The 23,297-nt window shown below is 35.4% G+C and overlaps 1 protein-coding gene across 6 annotated transcripts in view; it reads left to right on the top strand.

Moving 5' to 3' along the window:
• Positions 1 to 23,297, top strand: part of UTRN (utrophin) — a 538,953-nt gene that overhangs the window by 376,462 nt on the left and 139,194 nt on the right. For 5 of the 6 annotated variants that reach the window (XM_081531053.1, XM_081531054.1, XM_081531057.1 and 2 more), the window contains 2 exons: positions 2,540 to 2,712; positions 13,151 to 13,307. In XM_081531053.1, coding sequence (XP_081387179.1) covers positions 2,540 to 2,712; positions 13,151 to 13,307 — 330 coding nt within the window. The remainder of the gene's footprint in view (positions 1 to 2,539; positions 2,713 to 13,150; positions 13,308 to 23,297) is intronic. The other variant, XM_081531055.1, reaches the window with a different exon arrangement.

A 23,297-nucleotide genomic window follows, 5' to 3' on the forward strand; every position in this document is an offset into this window, starting at 1 on the left:
TTGCAGGGAGACCTGGTTTGGCTTTGTCATTAGATAACCCAGAGATCAATGGGTTTGCAAATTTGGAGCATAAATTTTGCAGAAGCTATCCATCAAACTTTGTGTTCACGTCTTCCACCTCTCAAATATGACTCCATTAATGTCATGCTAGATACCTCAAGTCTTCTCAGAAGTTATGACAGTTCTATCCCTTATCCTCATGTGTTATCTTTTTACCACGCTGATTGGAGTAATGAGGCACAGAAGGCTTTTCCATGTGTCCTAGGTCTGTAGATGCTTGAAAAACAATTACTTTGATGCTGGCCACTAAGCATTGGTTCCTTTTTGGGGGGTCGGAGGGAATGCTTCCCCCTCTTGTTTTTTATTTTTTTGTTTTTGGCTGTGCCTCCTGCTTTGTGGGATCTTAGTTCCCTGAACAGGGATTGACCCTAGGCTTTCTGTGGTGAAAGTGCTGAGTCCTAACCACTGGACAGCAGGGAAGTCCTCTAAGCCTTGATTCATAATAGAATGCCTGAATTGCTTATCAGGAAGTGAAGTCGCTCAGTCGTGTCCAACTCTTTGCAACCCCATGGACAATGGCAACCCACTCCAGTACTCTTGCCTGGAAAATCCCATGGACGGAGGAGCCTGGTAGGCTGCAGTCCAAGGGGTCGCAAAGAGTCGGACACGACTGAGCAACTTCACTTTCACTTTTCCCTTTCATGCATTGGAGAAGGAAATGGCAACCCACGCCAGTGTTCTTGCCTGGAGAATCCCAGGGACGGTGGAGCCTGGTGGGCTGTCGTCTATGGGGTCGCATAGAGTCGGACACGACTGAAGCGACTTAGCAGCAGCAGGACTGTAGCCTACCAGGCTTCTCTGTCCATGGGATTTTCCCAGCAAGGGTACTGGAGTGGGTTGCCATTTCCTTCTCCAGGGGATCTTCCCAACCCAGGAACTGAACCCAAGTCTCCCACATTGCAGGCAGATGCTTTACCCTCTGAGCCACCTAAACTAGTAACAGCTTTCTGAGTATTGGAAAAAATTCTGTTTAATTTTTTACCATGCTCATTTAGAATTGGAGAAACTTAAGAATGAGGTTTATAAGGGAAATTGAAGATGAGAAATATAACAAAGCTATAGTGTTTAAGAGTTTGCTCTCCTTTTACTAATTCTCACTCATTACCAGAAATATAATTTTTATTTCTGCAGTACATTGCCTTAATATTCATTACTAATTAATGCCTTGGAGACTTACCCCACAAATTCAGGGCCCCTCTGGTGTCTGCTTTTCCATTTGTAAGTTCATGCTTGGTTGTTGCATGGTAATGACTATCACACTAGAGTTAGCCACATATCCCATTTATTTCATGAAGGAAAGGTAATTGCCAAATTAATACAAAAAATTGTGTTGACAACTTTGTAACAGGGGAATACTAAAAAATTCATAAGACTGAATGTATTTTAAAGTTTAAATGTGTTATATTTATTTAATTACAGAAAGAAATCCTGTTTTTCATAGAAACTTGGAAACTCAGAAATGTAAAGAAGAAAGCTAAAATCACCTTTAATCCTCTTATACAGAGATTACAATATTCTGATTTATTTCTTACAATTTTCTAAAGTATGTGTGTTCAATGATTTACAAATACATATGCTAATTTAAACACCTACTTTAAAAATTAAATTGACATCACAATATCCTCCATTTTAAAACCCAATAGTATGTTAGCATTAATCAGCATTATGATGGTTTTTACTTTTTTACTTTAAGAACAATCAATGTGATTAATGTATTTATGCATAAATCTTCTTAGGATAGGTAATTTGAACAGCTTTAAGACTTTTGATACAAATTGCCAAAATGCTTTCTCAAAGTCTGAACCAATTTTTATTATTAATTTATAAGAATTCTTATTTTACTTAAACTATACTCAAATTTACTTTATAAAAGTAAACCAAATATTTTCCTTTTAAGTAGAAGAAATACTATTTTGTCATTGTTTTTTATTTTTTAATAAGATAAACATTTTTGTGAAATGCTTTTTTAAATTTAGAAATGAATTTTATTGGATTGGAAGAATGAACTATTAGTAAGTTTGTCTAAATGTAACAAACATTTTTAAATTATGTAATATCATAGTGACCTCTGTAAAACTTCATATTTTGAGGGAAATTTTGTCTATGTGGAAAGGGGAGAAATAATTTGTTTGGGTATTAAGCAAAGTTGAGTGATTTGGCAATCACAATTGTACAAAATTTGAAAAAGTTCTCATTCAATTTGAACATCTAACTAGTTGGTACTTGAAATGTAGATTTTAATGCATTGCATTTTCAAGAATGGGGAAATCAGTGCCTTAAAGGTTTAAAGACTATTATTTTCATTGTAGAAATTGTGAAAACACGTCAATTTGTTATCATATAAGGTAAAATTAGCTATTTTGCTTTTTAGAAAGCTCGTCTGTGGAGTGTAAAAGAATACAACTCTGTACAGCAATCCCAAGTAGTGTTGACACTAATATCTAATATTTGCATTATCTCTTTGCCTTTTTCTGTTCAGGACATCCAGGCGGAAATTGATGCCCACAATGACATATTTAAAAGCATTGATGGAAACAGGCAGAAGATGGTAAAAGCTTTGGGAAATTCCGAAGAGGCAACTATGCTTCAGCATCGACTGGATGATATGAACCAAAGATGGAATGACTTAAAAGCAAAATCTGCGAGCATCAGGTCAGTGATGTCAGTGTCAGAAATAACAGAGGGGCAGGATTTTCATGATTTTTGCATATCAGGAAGAGAACAGGAGGCCTTACCAGTGTCCAATGCCTTTGTCAGCTGTTCCTATTTACAAATTTGCATATCACATTTTAAACTTAATAATGCTAATGATGTTACCAGTACCTGCTAATTGTTGACAGTTTACCTTGACCAAGTACTGTGTTAGAATCTTTACAAATATTGCTTGATTTAGTATTCAAAAAATCCTTGTAAAGTGAATAGTAAAATCCTTTCTTACCTGAGGTATCTGAGGCTTACTGAATATAAAGTACTTGACAAGTTTTTGAGCTAACTAGTTTCACACCAGGATTTGAATCTAGATCTTTTTGACTTTTGGCAATGAATGTGTTTTGCTTCATTGTACTATTTGTATGTCCAATTTGAAGGTGTACTTTTAGAAATTACATGTCATTTATGGATACTAAAATGGAGAACTGATGATGTGTGTCCAGTTGGAGAAAGGGGAGATCTGGGTTCGATCCCTGGGTTGGGAAGATCACCTGGAGGAGGGAAATGCCACCCACTCCAGTATTCTGGCCTGGAGAATTCCATGGACTGTACAGTCTATGGGGTCGCAAAGAGGCTGACACGACTGAATGGCTCTCACTTTCACTTTAAAAATTAAATAAGGATGAATTTGACACCCAGAATGTTGACTAAGAAAGGACCTTGAAAAGTGACCTTTGTGACAACTATTAATATTATTGGAAGTTAAGAACATTTAAAAATGATGTTTACTGAATGGTGGATAATACCTAACTAGATATGAGTTTAGTGGAAAGTGACTGAGAATATGTTATTGAGCAAAGATACAAAAGATGAATGTTGGTATAAAGACCTGGATATTGCACCTGGATTGGTTTCTTAAATTTTAAAGTTCAGAAACAGTATGATGTCTTGAAAAACGTACAACCTTCAGCCCAATGATCTTGAATTTGACTTTACTGTTTACTTACTGATCTTGGGCAAGTCACTTTGTCTCTCTGAGCCTTGGTTTTCTCATTTAAATATCAAAATATAAATATTTAGCCTGCGTGATTACTGTGAAGATTGAATGTGGTAATCTGATAGTTCCTTAATCTGTATTAAGTCTTTGTAGCATCTGGTTTTATTTTTTCTTACATAAAGGGGCTCAGGGAATCTGCTTCAACTGGTTTCTGCATTTCATAGACTACTTCATGGAGAACAGAAATCTTTCAGTGGCTATTTATCATGAATGGATATTTTTATAATTAAAATTTTCTTTCTGAGGAAGAGAAATCCCGAAAGGTTTTTTTATTCTTCAAGACTCATGAAGGGAGATTTGTTCTTCTTTTTATGCTTAAAGAAGGAGGTAATGTAGCAGGATTGTGGAACCCTCTGTGTAAAGATCCTGTTGGACTTTATCCACCCTCTGCTCTTTTCCAGTAAGAGGGGAAAATTAGGGAGTGTTATACACTGAGAGAATATACTTATGCTTGCTTAAAATTGAATTTTCAGCTAGCCAGATCCCATTGGTTTTTCCTTTTCTGTTCTCCATAAGTATAAATAAATAGATTTTAAGTGTTAACACAGTGAAAAACGTTCACTGTGAAAAACCAACAAGTCCAACAAGCTGAAAGCCACAGGGCTGGCCCTGGTGAAGATTGTGCATGTGGTGCTGAAATTTTGAGAGTTTGGAGGATGAGTTCTTCAGAAAGGAAAATTTAATGAAGACAAAAAACTTTCTTTGACTCTTCATGGCCTTTATTGACTAAGCCTGTCAAGTCATTTTTTTTTTTCTAACCTGAAAAGGAAGAATTCATAAATTATTGTTGGAATATTATCTAATAAATGATGTTATTTTTAGAAGATGGGAGAATAAGCTTTTGTCAGTGGACTTCTGCATCAAGACAAATCATACATTCCAGTAAAATGTGTTATTAATGTGATAATGAATTAAAATAATTTTCAGCCTCATTACCCATCTCTGGAGATTCAAGCATTTAATGAGAACTTACTTCTAAGTTTGAGGCACTGCTAATCATAATTAACTTATGGCTCAGATAGTAAAGACTCTGCCTGCAATTCAGGAGACCTGGATTGGAGCCCTGGGTGTGGAAGATTTCCCTGGAGAAGGGAATGGCTACCCACTCCAGTGTTCTTGCCTGGAAAATCCCATGATCAGAGGAGCTTGGCAGGCTACAGTCTATGGGGTCACAATGAGTTGGACATGGCTGAATGATTAACACTTTCACTTACTTTTTTTCATTATTATTATTCTCATTGATTACCATTATGTTTGGAACTAATTAGTTCAAAAGACATAGAAGTTCTCCCTACCTCATCTTTTTTCTCGGTCACTAATATTAGGAATTTCTGAGAACTAACATCCTTCTTTCTTGGCTGCATTCACAAGAAAAAGTAAACAAAAGTAAGAACAAGTGAGAACAGCAGGGTCATGTTAATTACTGACAGAAGCCAGGCTATATAAGAGGTAGCTTAGAGTGAGAGCTAAATGAAACTGTTAACTGCACTCCAGAAGCAGGCAGAATCACCAGCAGTTACTGGATAGTATGGTCTCCCATGTGGGAAACCCTACATGGAAGGATGGAAAAGAACTCAGTCTCTGCAGGTTGTTCTCAAAAGGGAAGATTGGGCTGACCTAAGTATATCCAGTTATTCCCCAAATCTACAAATCAGATTCCTCACTCTACCTCTACAGGGATGGAGAAGCAGCCAGCAGTGTGCTCACTTAGTGAAAAAATCCCTTCCCAAAGAGTTGGGGTGGGCAAGTGTTCTCATTAACAAAAGTGTAGAGTAATCTACACCCCCTACCCTGCAACCAACTGCCTGCTTCAGTCCTTACTGAAAATAATGTGTGCTGAGTGCACTACGAATTTCTGTTTCTGTGTTCTTGATTCTCATTCCTTTTAAAGTATGGTCTACCCTTGCACCGACCTCTATTGTGAACAAATTCTCCTCTGTTTTTAATATTTCTGTAAACTCTCCCATCACTTTTCTCCGAAGTTGAGTGTTGTCCCCTTAATTGCCTACTTTACTTAAAACACTCTTTAATAGAGTTCAGTTTTCCCACTTTCCTCACCTGGCAGTCAACAAGAATCATCTAATATATAATAACTACTGTAGACAGCAAACAGTTAGAATGCCAGTCATAAACTCTCAATATGGCGCCAGCAGACACTGGCTGAACAAGAGCCCTGCTGCCCAGGGCTAAGAGAGAAGGCTGGCGGCCTCATTGCTTTCTTAAGCATTGCTTCTGCACCTCTCAACAACTTGTCCTTAGAAATCAACACATCCGTTATTCTACCCTCTCACTGTCTTATTCCTGCTTCCTCTTGATCTGGAGGGCACGCTTCTACTTCACTCATTGATTTGAGCATCTGACTTCCTTTTTATTCCCTATCCTTTCTTCAACTGTCATCCTTGGTGTTGATATCTCTCTTGATAACTTGCTATATTTTGGCTTCTCAGTTTCTTTTTACTTTTTCTGTCAATGTTCTTATCCCCATTTTGTTTCCAAGCCCCGTAGATCTGGCCATGCCTGGGACTCAGTTAACACCCCATGTTATCTTGGCATCCCTGGGATGATCAGTCTTAAGAGAGCAAGGGCAAACTGTTTTCAAAACACATTTTATTTTATTACACCCCATCAGGCCTTGACCATCTGAGTGCCATTGATTTTACCATGTTAGTTGGAGAAGAGCCCTCTCTTGTAGCAAATCAAGATTGTTTAGAACATCATCAGTAAAACAGCTGTCTTTCACATGAAAGTTATGGATTTTATGAAGAGGACCTTCCTCCATTAGCTTCTTATATACCAGGACCATCCAACCATACACTGTCCTCCAACTTTATCATTTTATTCTGTATATATAGTGAATCTACAATACTTCAACTAGATTGTTTAAAAATGCACATCCGCTAATATTTTTAACTGTGGAATTCCTAGCTTTCTTTTTATTTTTCCTTCTTCTTCCACAACTTGTTCATCATTCTCCTTATCTTTAGTTGCTAAAAACTTTCCTCTTTTCAGACTTCATCAACCCCTTCTACTGAGCTTGGATTTCATTATAAGCCATTTCAGTAATGTCAGGACTTTGAAATTCCTATCCTCCTTGAACTTCCTGTCTGCTTTTCCAGCCTCTGCTCTTATGTTTACTGCACCTTTCCTATCCCCTGATCTAAATTCTGGACTCCTTAGTGTTGCAATGGAAAGTGAAAAACAGTAAAATTTCTTCAACTATAATTTGACAGTTTCTACTTAGAAATGGTATTGTGATTCTGAATGATTTTTCTATCATATTCATCACTATCTCTAACTTTTGAAGATTTTGATTCCTCTTTAACTCCCAATACCTCTCCAAATCTCCTTCGTGGCATGCAGCCTTGCTTCATTCTTTTCTGAAAATAAGGCTATCAGGTAGATGTCTTTTCTGTAGATTCTTTTTTCAAATTGTGCTGTAACTGTGCTGAAGTCAATATTGTTGTGGCAGAAAGTATTTGCTGCAATTTATCATCATTTTTAGAAAAGAGAATATCTGTCAAAGATCATAATAACAGTCAATATTTATTGAATATTCCACATGTCTATAGGAAATACTTGATATTACCTCCTTTGACCACAGTGTGGTCATTAGAACTATGGAATTATATGTGGCTCAATGCCTTGGGTTAATATCTTAAATATTATTTTCAAGTCTTTGCAGATAACTTTGACCACACCTTTAAAATAGTGAAACCTAATTTGCCAACTACTCTTTTGCAATCAAAAAACAATGCTTACAAATATATACTCCACTTAGATGGATATAAAGATAGCTAGTAACTTGAAACTTGAGCTAGAAGATAGTGTATTCAGTGTATTCAATATTTTACTGCCTGGAAAAAATGTGAATTGGAAATTACTAATAAACTCAGTAATATGAATCTCACGGCTTAAACTTTTATGTTACATTTGTGTCATTTAGAATTATGTTAATTAAATACTCACTTATCAGCTTAATGTTGTTTAAGATGGATCCTTATTAACGTATGGTTTTCAAAGGCCAGTGAAATTGTCAAATCTAATGAAAACCGAGTTCAAAGATAAAATTCTATCTTCCCTTCCCTTTATGAGCCTCCTAAAGATTCAGAGCACCTTTTTAAAGCCCTTAGAGAAGATTAACCTTTAACATCATCATTACATCTGATATTACCACACATTTACAATGTCATCGACACCACGTTTAACTTAAGCTAGTTGATTTTGCTAGCCATGTTGTAAAACTACTAAAATTTTCTTCTCTCAAATCTTGTAGAGGAAGATTCTGCAGCTTTTTATTTTTCCCTCTGGCTGAGTGCTTTTCTGTATAACTTTCTGCAGTGATGGACATGTTCTCTACAGTAGCCACCAGCCGTATGTGGAAAGTTGAGCAGTTGAAATGGGGCAAGTGAAACTGGTGAACTGAATTCCCCATTTTACTTATTTTAGTTACCTTAAGATTTAATACTTATTTGACTCCTTGACAGCATTGGGTCTTAATGTGGCACATGGAATTTTTTTTCTTTTCTTTCTTTCTTTTTTCAGTGGCAGCATGTAGGATCTTTAGTTGCAGCATGAGAACTCTTAGTTGCGGCCTATGGGATCTAGTTCCGTGATCAAGGATCGAGCCTGGGTCCCCTGTGCTGGGAGCTCAGAGTCTTAGCCACTGAATCACCAAGGAAGTTCCCCTTAAGCTTTAAATTGAAATAGCCACATGTTGCTGGTGGCTACAATATTGGAAGCACAGCTTTGGTGTTCTTTTCAGAATAGTCTGAATTCTGAGAACTCCACTTTTTTCTCATAGTCAGTCTTAATTCCTTTTCTGGGAGCAGGAATAACTCACATTTAATGTTACTGGTGATTTTTGCACTAATGAAGGTTTTTTTTTTCTTTTTTCATTATAACTCAACTTATAATCTATGGGTTTTACCATGAAATAAAAGTTTATGTGTAGTAAGAATGCCAAAGTGGATATTTAATTCTGTGCATTCCCTGGTGACCAGTGGTAATGAATCCACCTGCTAGTGCAGGAGACATGAGATGCATGGGTTGGATTCCTGGGTTCAGAAGATCCCTTGAAGTAGGAAATGACAACCCACTCCAGTATTCTTGCCTGGAGAATCCCATGGACAGAGGAACCCGGCTGGCTACAGTCCATGGAGTCACAAAGAGTCGGACACGACTGAGCAAGTGAGCACAAACATAAGCACAATCCCTTCCTTACACAATAAAGGATAGTATATCTCTACTCCTCTTAATTTGAATCATCAAATTCTTTGGCAGACCTACTACTTTCCAAATGTATCTTTCCTTGTCTACATGTATATCTGGGCAGTTTCTATCTGCCCCCTTGAGTGTTCCCCATGATGAAAACAACATAGTATAAAGGGCTTAGAATTAAGTATGAATATTCCAAATTCTCACCACAGCTTCTTGAGCAAATTTCTTCCTTCTCTGAGCTGTAGTTGCCACAGAAAGTTGTTAGGAGGTCTCCTATCTCAGAGTGTATTTGGTTTACTTCTCTTTCTCCTAACTTGACCCTAGAACTTTATATTTCTGAAACAGTGTAGTGCCTGATATCAGAGCAAGCGCTCCATAGATGTTTGCTTTTATTGAAAAAAATGAAAAACTATTTTATTTTATTAGATGTCCCTCTTTTACTCAATTTTTCCTTTTTTTGTATCTATATGTTGGGAAAAGGAATAAATGCTTCTTTGAGAAACATAGTAAATAGTTTTTTTGGTTTAGAATAAGTGGTTTAGAATATATATTAATACATAGTTTTATCCATAGTTCCTTTTCTACTATATTTAAATGATGAGATGCCTTTTTAATGATTATTTACCTTCTAAAATGTTTTCATATTATAGTTTTAAAAATAACTGATCACTTAAAATTGTTTACAGAGTTATAAAATAAGTGATTCAATCTAAAAGAAGTAATTTTTGTAAACCATTTTCTGTAGTAGACATCACTCTGAGTTAATAGCACAATGAAAGTATCTGTTGCTTTGCACATGTTAGATACCCCAAAAATGAACTGAAGCAGGTGAGGGTATAATAAGTCTATTATCCAAAATGTGAGTGCCTGCAGATATGTGTGGGATAAAGAAATGTTTTAAGTGATGATTCTGAAAGCATGATTGATGACTGGTTATCTGTAGTCTTGGGAAAATACAAGCTTCAGAATGTTTAAAGTAAAATTAAAGAAGTACAACTACACCAAACACAAATGTAACATTTCTTTTTGTAAACCATTCAACCCAGTGCCCAAGAAAAGGCTTTCATCTTGAAAGATGAAAGAATTAAATTGAAACTAGGACACTGAAGGCTACTATAGAAGCATACATTTATTTGGACATATGGTAGTAATCCACTAAACACATATTTATAATCTATCAGAGAATAACCAGAACAGATTTTCCAGGCAAAGATTCTGTCAGATCAGCTTGTTTTTTATTATGGAAAAGGAAAGATTCTGAGAAGCACATACACAAATGTTATCTTTATTTATTTCAAAGTTACTTCAGTATCTCTCTTAAAAATGTGTTTCCTTCATCTTTATAAAGAGTTTTTCAGGTCCCGTATGCCATAGATTTCAGTGATCAATTTCATTATCCCTGTGCAGTGAAAAAGTTAATTGCACTGGAAAAGACTTTTGCATGCTCTTCAATACAATGAGTATGTAGCTGGGTTTCAAAAGAATGTAATGTCTGGTTTGGTTATTGATTAAAGCGTTGAACTATAGACATTGAAGATGCAGGATCAAATAATCTAAAATAAGAGGTCAGGGTGTGTGCATAAGTGTTTTGCACACAAAGACACTCAAGCATTTATTGATTGACTAAGGACTTCTGATTTCTAGCTGTTATTTATTTATCTATTTATTTGGGGGATTTAAAAATATTTGGAAAGAAATTGCACCAACTGTCAAATATACTTGACAAAATGCTTTGTAACTGGCAGAGAAAATTTTCAGTTAATATCTTCCCTGATAGCTCAGTTGCTAAAGAATCTGCCTGCAATGGAGGAGACTCTGGTTTGATTCTTGGATCGGGAATATTTGCTGGAGAAGAGATAGGCTACCCACTCCAGTGTTCTTGGGCTTACTTTGTAGCTTAGCTGGTAAAGAATCCACCTGCAATGCGGGACACCTGGGTTCGATCCCTGGGTTGGGAAGATCTCCTGGAGAAGGGAAAGGCTACCCACTTCAGTATTCTGGTATAGAGAATTCCATGGACTGTATAGTCCATGGGGTTGCAAAGAGTTGGACATGACTGAGCAACTTTCACTTTCATAATTGAAATTATTTAGTTCTGTTCTGTGCCAGGTAAAATTATTATTTATCAGGGATAGGTAATTACATATTTGGCCTAAAATTAATCAATATGAACACAGAAAAGCTGGCCCTCAAACAGAACTGGGATCTCATTACAGCACAAGTTTGTAATGTGAGGTCAACCTTAGCACCCATAGAATGAACAGAAAAGACTTTAAATACAAGAGAATAAAATAAAAATTTAAATTATAAGGTACCTCAAACTTCTTTCTGTATTTATCATTTTTAAAATAATTATTTCATATCTTGGTTTTGTAAGACATAGAATTTTGTTGTTTGAAGAGTTTGTTTTATATTAACCAGCTGACAATGGAACTATAAATAGATTGCAGGACAGTTGGTTTTTTGTGTTTGACTGAATGCAGGCTCTTGGTATTTTAGAGATATGCAGAACTACCATTTTTTTCTTTTAGCCAAGAATATTGGCTGCTAGACTGTGGCCATTGTTTTAGGAATTAGAGATTAACTAGAAATCAGAGATACGTAGTTGTTCTTCTGAAAACATTATGAACTTTTAAACAAGACTTATGATATTGTTGAATATCCACTGCTGAGATCACCTAATGTGATCATTGGGGAAATATTTGCTTTTTTCTGTAGCAAGCTATTATTAGCTTTGAGACAAAGGTTCAGATTTCCCTTCCCAAAAAGGAAATCACTGATCAGTCTGAGGGACAGTAGTTGTGCTTGGTTGATTTGTTTCATACCATTCAGTAAAGCAGCAGTTTTGTGGAAGTGTGGATCATAAGCCAGTGTTATAGTAAAAGTTGTGTATGAAAGGATGTGAAGCCTGGTGAACAGAGGTTTCCTGTACCTGGGGTTGCCCCAAATGAGTCATCTCTATCTATCGTAAATCTTTAGTCTTTGGAAGCTGTTATGTATCAAGGCTTATGTCTGTGTCCACTAGCCTTGCCTCTCTCATTCTGAAAGGTCATGGACAGTCAAGGTAATTCCATTTCATGCAGGTTAGCTTGTAAGTCCACGTTCATGGTCTGTCTGTTGCAAGAATGAGGAAACACTGATTCCTTGAGTCTTTTGAATTGATTTTGACTGATTCATCCTTTTAAACCCATGTGGTGTGGGCTTGAGGCTGTATAACTGAGCTTTCTCCAAGGCTCTAACCGGAGCAACTAGCAAATTTGTCTTTTGTTTACATTTCTATTTTCAGAGGCTTTTCTCTTATTTAAATATTCATCACATGAAAATGTATTTCCTAAATATAGTTCCCTAATTATAAGTTCACAATTTAAGAATCTGAAGGTACTTTGTGTTAAAAACAGAACTTTTTACTGTAACAAAGACCTTATCTTTGATTCAGAGTATAAATACTGCAATCAGTGGGTTTTGACCAATTATTTCCTTTTCACAGTGAACGTATGTCACTGGACATCAGTTATCCATAAGCCAAATAGTGTTCTGTCCAAGTGATGTCTTATTGTTTTTCAATATTCTGAGATAAATACTGGTGATATTCTGCTTTCAGTAATTTATTTGACTATGAGAGAAATTAAGACATTAGCTGTCCCTCTCAAAATTATCTTTTTTTGGAAAGAAAAATCACATAAGCCTTTTTCATATACTCAGTACCAAAATATATAAAAATTAGGTGTTTATTTTGCTCTCAGTAGTAACTACATCTGGTATGTATCTTTCGAAACATTTTATATACATATAATTTCTTGTATACCTCTCTTCCTATATAGATAGAAGAAATGAAAAAAGTTACATTTGAATGTGCATAAACTATTGAAACTTGCTTAATTTTGCATTATATCATGGACATTCTTCTTGAAAGCCTCATAGATGCCTTTGTGGCATGGAGGTGTATGTTTTAACTTTTGACAACTATTACAAATACATCCTGACTAGTCTAGCTTATTCAAAAGAACTATTTCTTACAGGAAATATATATTCTTTTTATAAAGTGTTAGTCTCTTTCTTAGATGTGAGCATTAGTTGGTTATACAAAATCATTAGGCCAAAGGAGGGTATATAATTTTTCAGATGCATTTCAAATGTCTAAATGTGGTCAGTGTTATCTCTCAACAGGGCTCATTTGGAGGCCAGTGCTGAGAAATGGAACAGATTGCTGACGTCTTTAGAAGAACTGATCAAATGGCTGAATATGAAAGATGAAGAGCTTAAGAAACAAATGCCTATTGGAGGGGATGTACCAGCCTTACAACTCCAATATGATCATTGTAAAGTAAGTTGACCACGTACAGTGGGTACCTTTCTTTGTTCATTTTTGTTTTGTGAAGTAAATATTCCAAATAAAATAAATATGTTCGTGGAACAGATTATGACAGGATTTGTTTTTCCTCCCTCTGTTTCTAAGTACTAGTATTTAGGCATCTTATTGAAATTGCATGCCTTGCTCCTTTTTGTTTCAGATTAAGTTTTCTCTTCATATTTAACTGAAGAGTTTTTCAAATGTTGCAGGTATCTAAAGCATGATGTTATTCTTAGCTGATCATGAAATTTATCTATTCCTTATAGATTTTTAAATGTTAATATATTATATTGGGGAAATATTTACTCTAAGTTAATCTTAAATTCAGCAGTTACAGAGTCATTAAGAATTACAAACTATTTTGTTTTATTAAATGAAAGTGGAGAAAAATAAGGGCTTGTAGTAGTGAGAAAATAGAATAGATATAAGTCTGAAGGCAAGCGAAGACCATTGGATTTAAAACTGTTTTACAGGTTTGTGGGGTTTTCTTTTTTTTGGTTTGATCTTAAACTCTTTGTTGCATCTTTCTTCTGTTCAAATATCTATCTCTATGCAAATTTGTACTTTTACTTTGAAAAGCAGATATACTGAATATTATCAAGTGACACACTGACTCTTATGTCTTTGAATTATTTAAATTGTTTGCCTCATTAATTTTCCATTCATTTATTTTATATCTCTTCATACCCATTTTCTCATATATCGCATATCACCTTATTTTGTTATATTGTTTTATTCTTCACATGCAACACAAGTTCTTATTCTAAATCTGTACATTTTGCTGCGATGTTAGAACTATGTTCCCATTTTAAAAAATGACAAACACTAACATATGCTTCTAAAGGAAGAAGTCCTCTATAAGTTGCTTCAATGCAAAATGATATTTCAAATGCTTGTGATCAGGTTATTCAAGTTACCACTTGGGTAAATTTTCTCTTTGTACTTGAAAAGAGAATATAGTATAGAAATAGCTCTAAGATTGAGATAAAAAGGAAGATACAATATGTAATACTAATGATAGAAGATTTAAAATTAGTGATTTAAAAAATCAATCTCTCCTTACTTTTTTCAGCTTTGTCTTCTATTGATTATTCATATACCCATTTTGAGGATTCAGGTATTAGTGATGAAATGGAATAAAACAAAACTCTTCTAATAGAATTGTTTTGTTAAGGAATAAAATGTGTTTGTGACTGCACTACCATTTTGATTAAAACTGAAATCTTGAGGTAGGAAATGATTTTTCCTTTGTATAGGTTCATGTTGATTCTAGATTGTAGAACATGTTTTATCATAGTCTACCTTCTAAATTTATCAATGATCCAAAACTACAAGTTCTCTTTATATATTATTAATGTTTTGATGAAAGCTTCATATTTTACTTTGAGAACTGAGGTGAAGATGCTAGGAGAAATAACTTAGGCAATAGATTTTAGAGTGAAGTTTGTGGAGATGTATTAGTTTGCTAGGTCCACCATAACAAAGTTCCTATATAGGTGTTTTAAACATCAGAAATTTATTTTCTCATATTTCTAGAGTCTAGAAGTCTGAAATCAAGATGCAAGCAGGGTGGGTTTCTTCTGAGGCCCCTCTCCTTGGGATGTAGATGGCTGTCTTCTCCCTGTGTCTTTACATGATGTCCACTTTGTGGGTATCTGTGTCTTAAAACTGGTCAAAATGCCCTCTTTTTATAAGGACCCCTGTTATACTGGATTAGGGCTCACCCTAATGAATGGCTTCATTTAAATTTGGTTAGCTCTTTAAAAGCCCTGTCTACAAATACTGTCACATTGGGTCAAAAGTAACCTTCTTTCCTAACTGCCAAGAGTAATGTTTCTAATTGCCATAAATTATTACAAGGAGGGTGAATCACTGTGTGTTAGTACAAACAAGGCAATATTTAAAGATGTGACACCTACATGGAATATTAGTTTACTTTTCTTACGGAACTTTGTCGGCTATAGACATAGAGTAGTCCAAGTGTAGAGAAACCTCAGCCTTGCCAGTGTTCTATCCTCAGTTTTTCTTAAAATCAAAATCCATTTGGATGTACCTGTGGTAGCTCTATCTTTCAGGCAAGATTTTTCTTTCCTGGGTACTTGGAGATATCTTTTCCCCTGGCCTTCAGATGCTTTTTATCAAGGAAATCGTGGGTGTGGGTGTACAACTTAGAATTATCAACTGTTAGGACTGAAAGGAACCCAAGAAATAATTTAGTCCAGTCTCCTTATTTATAAGAAGCCTATGATTTCATATCTGAGTTTTCCTTCCTCCTTCCTTCACTTCTAGCAAATACTTAACATTTACTTAGTGCGCACCTGGCAGTTTGTAACACGGTAGAAGGACCCTGGTACAGGGTCTGGCAGGCCTGGCAGTCAGGGAGAGCTTAGGTTTGTCATTGTCCACCTTGGAGTTGCTGTGTCTTCTCTGTGCTGTGAGAAGGTTGTAGCTCAGCTGTGAACCACACATTGCTGTCCCAGATCTCTGGTTGTCTGCCTAATCATCCATTTCTCTAGCCCCCAACTTTGGTCCCTTGGTTGTAATCTATGCATGTTTTCAGTTCATATGCACATTTATTACCAACTTTTTTTCCTTAATGGGTTGTAGAGTTCTCTTCAATTATAACATTATGGTGTAGCTTTAAACATAACACAAAATAATTTTTAAATTAATTTTTTTACAGATATCTTAGCATTAAATTTAGTATTTCGTCTTTTAGTTTTTTCCTATTATTAAAAACTCTGTAATTTTTTTTTTTTTTACCGACTTGCTATTTTAGGTCTTTAAGTGTCATAATAAAGTTTAAAAAAAATCTTTTTAACTTCAAAGAACTCTTGCCTTTTGACTTACCTAGTTAGAGCAATGAAATTCAACTCAACCCGTGAGTGGTTTGATATTAATATTAGGCAAGATATTTTATTCTCTGAAATGTTCCCTTAGAAAGAGGGGAGACCTTGTATTTGATTTCAAACTCACACTCATTTTATAGGTGGCTGTCTGAATTACTTTATTTTAAATCACACAGTACTATTTAGAGAAGTTGAATAAATTTCTGTGTGCTCAATTAGAATGTCTAGAGATTACTAGATGGATTTTTTTAAGTAAGAGACAAAGAAATTTACTCTGATTTGTTAATTATTCCAGGAGATATGATCACATAAATGCCAGTCTTGAATGTCATTGTACAGAAGTCTTTTAAAGATCAATTTAGAAAGTGACACCATATGTTACGTTATGGACAAGACAGAAATACACATCCACCAGGTGCCCCAAATAACCACCTGTGCTGATGTTACACTTAATTAGCACTTAAGTTTCACATTAAAATTTCCAGTGGCATTATTATATACAAAGTGAAAAACAAACCTGTGTCTCAGTACCTTAGGTGGATGTAGAGTCACTACATGCAGAAAACTGTTAGGTGACTCAAAAGTTGCTTCCAATAAGGTCAAAATTTGATGTCAAAGATTTATTTGAAGAATTTGGAGAAAATAATTATAGGTAGGCATCTGATGATTTAACCCATATCCTCAGCAGTATACATATTCAAATTCACTGAAAATTTTCTTTGGATCATCTCACTTGGATAAGGTGTATTATTCTCTATTCTGAGACATCTTATGTTGGACCTGACTGTACAGAGTTATTGAACCTAGCACATGGTCTTAGGTAGACCTGGTTTCAGTTACCACCCTCACCCCACCCCCCACCCCCAACACACACACACCAGCCCTGTAATCCCAGCTTTGGGGCATATTGTTTAATCATCACTATACATGACCACTTAGCAGGGTACAAATAGTAAGTAAAGCAACAGATGTTGGAGTTGTTCTTTAAACTAGGACTTAAGCTTATATTTTATAGTATATTTTTAATATTAGTTGCTCTGTGTATGCATTTTGTATTTTTCCTTAGATTCATTATGTTTGAGTGCTCTAAGTTTTAATATCATAACCTACACTTATTGTTTTAGCCTATTGGTGCCTTAAGCAAACTTAGACTCCTCAAAAAATTGGATAAAGCCATTGAAACAACAATATTTTTGAGAATTTATATGGGATAAGATATGAGCCTAGAAACTGGAAGGTGATTTATTTCTTGTTCATAATAAAAGAAACAATTTATCATGGAAAGGCCAAACCCATAAAACTAATGTGCATACACTGCCTTTAGTTAACTTATTTAAGGGTAATAGGCAAATTATATATGTTTAACCATGAATCTAATTACCTTGAAAGGCAATATTTGAGTGTTTGTAAGTAAAAGATCACAAATGCATAAAATATAAAATATGCATTATTTTATATTTACATCTCTTTACCCTGGGTTCAGTCTACTTTCAATGTCGCAGATGGCAAGAGACTCTCTTATCTCAGATGTATGTATTCAGTCACCTCAGATACAAAGAGGTTGATTTATGGGAACTCATATATTCTCAAAGTTTTCTGAGTCTCACATATATTTATATACTCTAGTACTTTACATGTATATCAGTGATTTAATGACACTTTTTCATAACTGTTCTTTGATAATGGCAGTGCCAGTCACTTCATCATCCATCTTTCTATCCATCCATCCATCCATCCATCTATCCACCTCCACTATTCACAGAATGACTTATATTTTGAAATTGATGCTGAATATACAGAGGGCAATAAGACACAGCCACTACTTCAGTAACATATTTTAGTTATTCTTATACCTAAATGCTCTATGCTTGTGACTGTATCCAGAAGAAATATACATTTAAATATTTAGGTGATGGCTCGGAGACTTCAGTTAGAATGATACTGTAGGTCATATTTCAAAGCACCTCATCTGCTCAAATGCCTAACAATTACAGATAAAATGTAAAAAACAGAAAAATCAAACGTGGAAAAATTGGGCTCCAAAATACAACAAACATTCTGTAGATCAGAAACAAAGCAGAAAAGCAAAGAAGCTAGTAGGGTTGATGCTTCTGGAAAAATGTAGCAGTCTTAGGCAATAAGCAAGCAGAAAGCCCCATAGCAAAGGCTCAGCTCAACAATCTGTCTTATACAGGGAAATGCGTGACTCATCGATTGGCGTCTTTTCCTTCTGTTATGTAAATGTCCCAGAAACTGATGTTATGAAACATCAATTTATTTTGAACCCTTAATTAAATATCTATACTTTCTTGGATGTTTTAACCAGTGACTTAGAACACTGAAAGATTTTCAGCAATAATTCTAATAAATACTTTGTTCAATGTTTTAACAGCCCATCATAGACCAACTTGTTAAATCATAATCATAAGTCAAAGTGCCTTGATGGTAAAGTGTTTGGCATGGCACCTGGTCCACAGTAAATACTCAGTAAATGGTGGCTGGTCTCATCTCCCATAACTGCTGAGAATCTGTCTTGATCGTTTGGATTATTTTAATTTTGTTTAAAACTGTCATAGGCTGTATGAGTTGTTTTTAGCTAATTAAATAAAACCATATTAATATCTGTTATTTACTGTCCAGCAGAACTAGCCTTCCATTACAATATATGGTCAACCTGTTACATTAAGCAGAAATCACACTCTAAACTTTTTAGGTTTCTGTTTGGTAAACAATACAATCATATTATCTTTTTTTCTCATGTAGGTACAAGTTTATCCCCTTAAATGTTGAAATAAATTACCACTATAAAATATGTAATATTTCTAATGACTTTTAGAATAAATTGATAAAGTTTAATTTTTCTACTTAGTATAATTTTAAAAGTTTTTGGGAAATAAAGTCCCTTATGTGTAGCTTCACTTTCAAAAGTGTGAGATTATTGTTCAATCAGCAATTACTCAGAAAGTACCTATAATATATATATAGCATTCATTTGTGATGTTATGAAATTATTTCATTCAGATACTTGAAGATTGGATAAAATTGCAGGTTCAGTTTTTGCTATTTGTACTTCATTTTAATAACAATGTATATATTAAGTTATATAGGGGCAGTTATCAGAGCTCTAATGCTCTTTCTGCAATATAATGCATGTTTGATTTTAGAGAAGGAAATCACCAAGAATAATTGAAAGTGTATGATTCAGGTGCAAGAGCTTATGAGTTTTTCCATTCCTTCAGGGCTACTCTGTCCTTTGCTTAACTCAATTTAATTCCTATATTCAAACCTCATTATATAAAAGTCAGGACATTTGGGCCTTAAACTGAATTGGCAAGATATATTTGCAAGTTTACTCACTAAAATAACAAATTTGAACATTGTCTTTAAAACAGAAACATGCCACCTTTAAAGTTAGAGTGTGTGTGTGTGTGTGTGTGTGTGTGTGTGTGTGTGGTTATTCTCCCTATTAAATATGTTATTCTCCCTGCTACTCTTTGCCTGAAAACCTGTAATTTCAAGGTCTTGCTGTGTTATAATGTTACTTAATGTGAAAAGTCGGTCTTTTTCTAAAATTGATTAAATTATTTCCCAAGTTCCCCTTTAGCCTTTGCCACCTGTGTTGACTTCCTTCTTATCAAAAGCACAGCCATCTAAGGTCTGTAAACAAAGACTGTGTAAAAGACCTAAAAAGCAGCAGTTCTGCAAGTGAGTCTGCACCTACCTACCCATTCAGCTGACTGCAGTTTACTTGCCTCCCAAGCCTAACATGGGTGTTGAGAACCTCACCCCAAACGGCCATAGAATATCTAAGTTTAGAGGGAAAGGTGAGGCAACCTAGTGATTATCACTGCCTAGTGGTGAAATTAAAGAGTGGACAACAGATGTAGGCAAGTTGAGGTCCGTGAAACCAAGCAATATGGTTCTCCCTTTCATTCAGCCCTTTCCTAATGAACTGCCTCTGGTCATATTTAGCTGAGAGATAGTTTCATTTATCAAACAGTTCATCTGTTCGTTCAGGAAACTTCCAAGTTTCACCTGCTGTTTGGTATGTTCCTTGCTAGGTGCTGAGCATGCATCAATTCCTAAGACTGGTTTTGCTGTCACAGATTTCATCATCTAAGGACAGGAACAGGCTCAAAAACAAGCGACTACAGTAGATATCAAAAGTGCTGTGATGTGAGTATGTGTACGCAGCCATGAAGATATAGATGAATCAAGGCTGTCTGTACTTGAGAAGATTGGAAAAGCTCCATAGAGCAAGTGTGTAGCTTTTGAGCTGGAAAGAGACCTTGGAATAAAAATTCACTAAAGAGTGTTATCAAAACTCCTAGAGGGAAAATCCTCCAAACTGGCCATGGCGTGACTTGGAGTACGCAACAGAGCAAGAGATGTTGCTCATTCTCTTTCTGATTATATTTAGAACAGGGCTGAAGGAGAAAGAGAATACAAGTTCAGGACCTAATATCGTGCCTGGTAATAGTAAACACTGAATATATTTGCTAGATGAAGGGATACATTTATATATGCACGTATTTTTTAAATGTAGGAAAGACTACTGTTTTATTATTGTGAGAAGCTTGAGGATTCCTATCTTAGTTTTAGCATTCATACTTAGTCTTCTGATTCAAGTATCATTTTTTATGTCAACTGGGTGAAACCAAAATGAATTTATATATTAAATGTTCATTCAGGGATGTTAACCAAAACTCTTAAAACACTATGGAGATTCTTTAAAAAAAAAAAAAATTTTGTCTGCATACCAATGACAAGTAAGCTTGTTTTCTTTGCCTTTTTTCATGTAGTTTTATTAGCGCTATCAAATTTAACGACTCTTCTGCCCTTTTTTGTTGTCATACTATAATGACTTCGGATCCATATATGCTGATTTAGCTTTGAAAGCAAGTTGGGGAGAAAAGTAAATTACGTTCTAACAGATTCTCCTTATGTTTGTATCATTTTTTTTTTCTGCTTGCGTTCTCTAGTAAGCAGTTAAGTGCTTTTTTGAAACCAGAAGCTTAGAAAGCCTGCTGTACCAGCAATACTTCTATTTACTATAGTTCAGATGCCTTGTGTCATGGGTGTGTGTCTCATGCAGTCACCATCATACAAAGTTCTGTTCTTTGAAGGGCTCTGCGCTTGATTTAATGCTCTGCTGCCTCCATCTTGAAATTCTTAGTAATATTTGGAAAGGGGGCCCTGCAATTTCACTTTACACTGGGCTCTGCAAATTTTATAGCCAGAGCTGCTTGCATCCAAAAGAAAAACATTAGTGTATGTTTTGACATACATAAAACAACACTTTTACAAGAACAACAGCCTCTTAAACTTACCACAAGCATCTCTTTTCTCAAGTAAGCCACCCTGTGCCCCCACTCTTGAGTTATATGTCCCTCATCGTAACTTATGTCTCTGTTTGTTAATGTTGGCTGACTTGTGACATTTTTGGTCCTCTCTTTCCTGTTGGCTCACTAACAGTACTTCTGTCTCTCTACACGGCTCCTAAGATACTACTATATCATGATTTTCTTTTCACCTTACTTGTAGCTCCTTCTCAGTTTCCTTTGCTGGTTGCTCCTTCTTTCCTCAGCCTTCTAAAATTGAGGTGCAGCGTGGTTCAGGCCATGCCAGCTCCTCTATATTCACTCCTTCCTGAACTCCTGATGAGCTCGTTCATTTGTCTGACCTCCTGATGAGTTTTACGTGTCATCTATATGGTCACTCTCAAATTTATATGTTTTCATACCATCTCCATCTGGGAATCTAATAGACATCTCCAAATTAGTATGTCCGAGCTGAATTCCTGAACCTGCCCCTCAAAACTTGATTTAACCAGTCTCCCTCATTTCAGCTGATAGAATCCTATTCTGACTGCTAGGTTAAAAAGTAATCACCTTCAATCTTGCCTTTTTGGCATACTCAGTCTGTTACTCTTGTTGGAAATCTTTTGGAAATTTTGTTGGCTGTTTGTTCAGAACATAGAATTTGAATCTGTCTACTTCTTACCAGCTGTTCAGAGCTACAAGTACATTTCTGTTGTTCTCAGCACAACAGGCAGAGTATTTATATTCAAATAAATCAGAAGTCTATAGTGACTTCCTGTCTCAATCAGAATGAAAGCTACTGTTCTCATAATGGTCTCCAAAACCCTGCATGATCTGACCTATCTCCCACTCACACCTTGCTCATCTCATTTTACTGTTTTTTCTCTTATGTGCTGATTTCAGCCATGCTGTGCCTTCAGTCACAGCACCATGCTGACTTCTATGCCTGGAATGCCTTTCCCCTGATATTTATGTGGTTAATTCTCCACTGCTTTCAAACGTTTGCTCTATGGCACCTTCTTAATAAAGCCTACTTAGACTTCTCTACTTGAATTGTAATTCCCATCCCAATACTCCTAAACTCTCTAATTCTCTTCTGCTTTTCTCTTTTTCCATAGCATTTATAATCATCTAATTACTCATTTTCTATTGTATCTTTGTCTACTTCTGGCCCTCTAGATGCTAAGTCAATATTTGTTGAATGTTGAATGAATGAAAATACCCAGAAATAAAGGTCCTTTGGTATGAATGTTCCTTTTTCCTCTTTATCTCTCTATAATCCCTTTTTTTTTCAAAAAAGAAATACATTTTGAAGATATTTCTACTTTATATAACTGAAACTTTAATAAAGGTAATAGCTGACAGAAATGTAAGCAACAATCTTTCTTCAAGAGCTGGAAATAACATGCTTGAAGTTGTAAGAAAATTTATCAATACCATTGTACTTCTTTACGCCTTAATATTGTAGTCAGTTAAGAGGTTACCTTCTTCCTGTCTTAATACTGCCTAAATTATTCAAATGAGAGTGGGAAAGATTTTTTTATGCAGGGAAAAGATTTGGAATATCTTTGATTGTTGAGGTAGATTTTTAAACATAGCGTATTATTTTACCCTCTTGTGCTGAGTACCACTAGATTCTCCCAGTGCTTGAGCTTCACTCTTGTGTAGAAGTTTGACACCTTAAAAGAGAACAGATTGGTGCTGTCAGAAGTGAGGGAAGAGATTGGCAGAAATGGGTGAACGCAGTCAAAAGATAGACTTCTAGTTATAAGATAAATAAGTTTTGGGATATA

Source organism: Giraffa tippelskirchi, chromosome 9 (assembly GCF_054371585.1).
Source record: "Giraffa tippelskirchi isolate mGirTip1 chromosome 9, T2T-mGirTip1v1.2.pri, whole genome shotgun sequence".
Taxonomy (NCBI): Eukaryota; Metazoa; Chordata; class Mammalia; order Artiodactyla; family Giraffidae; genus Giraffa; species Giraffa tippelskirchi.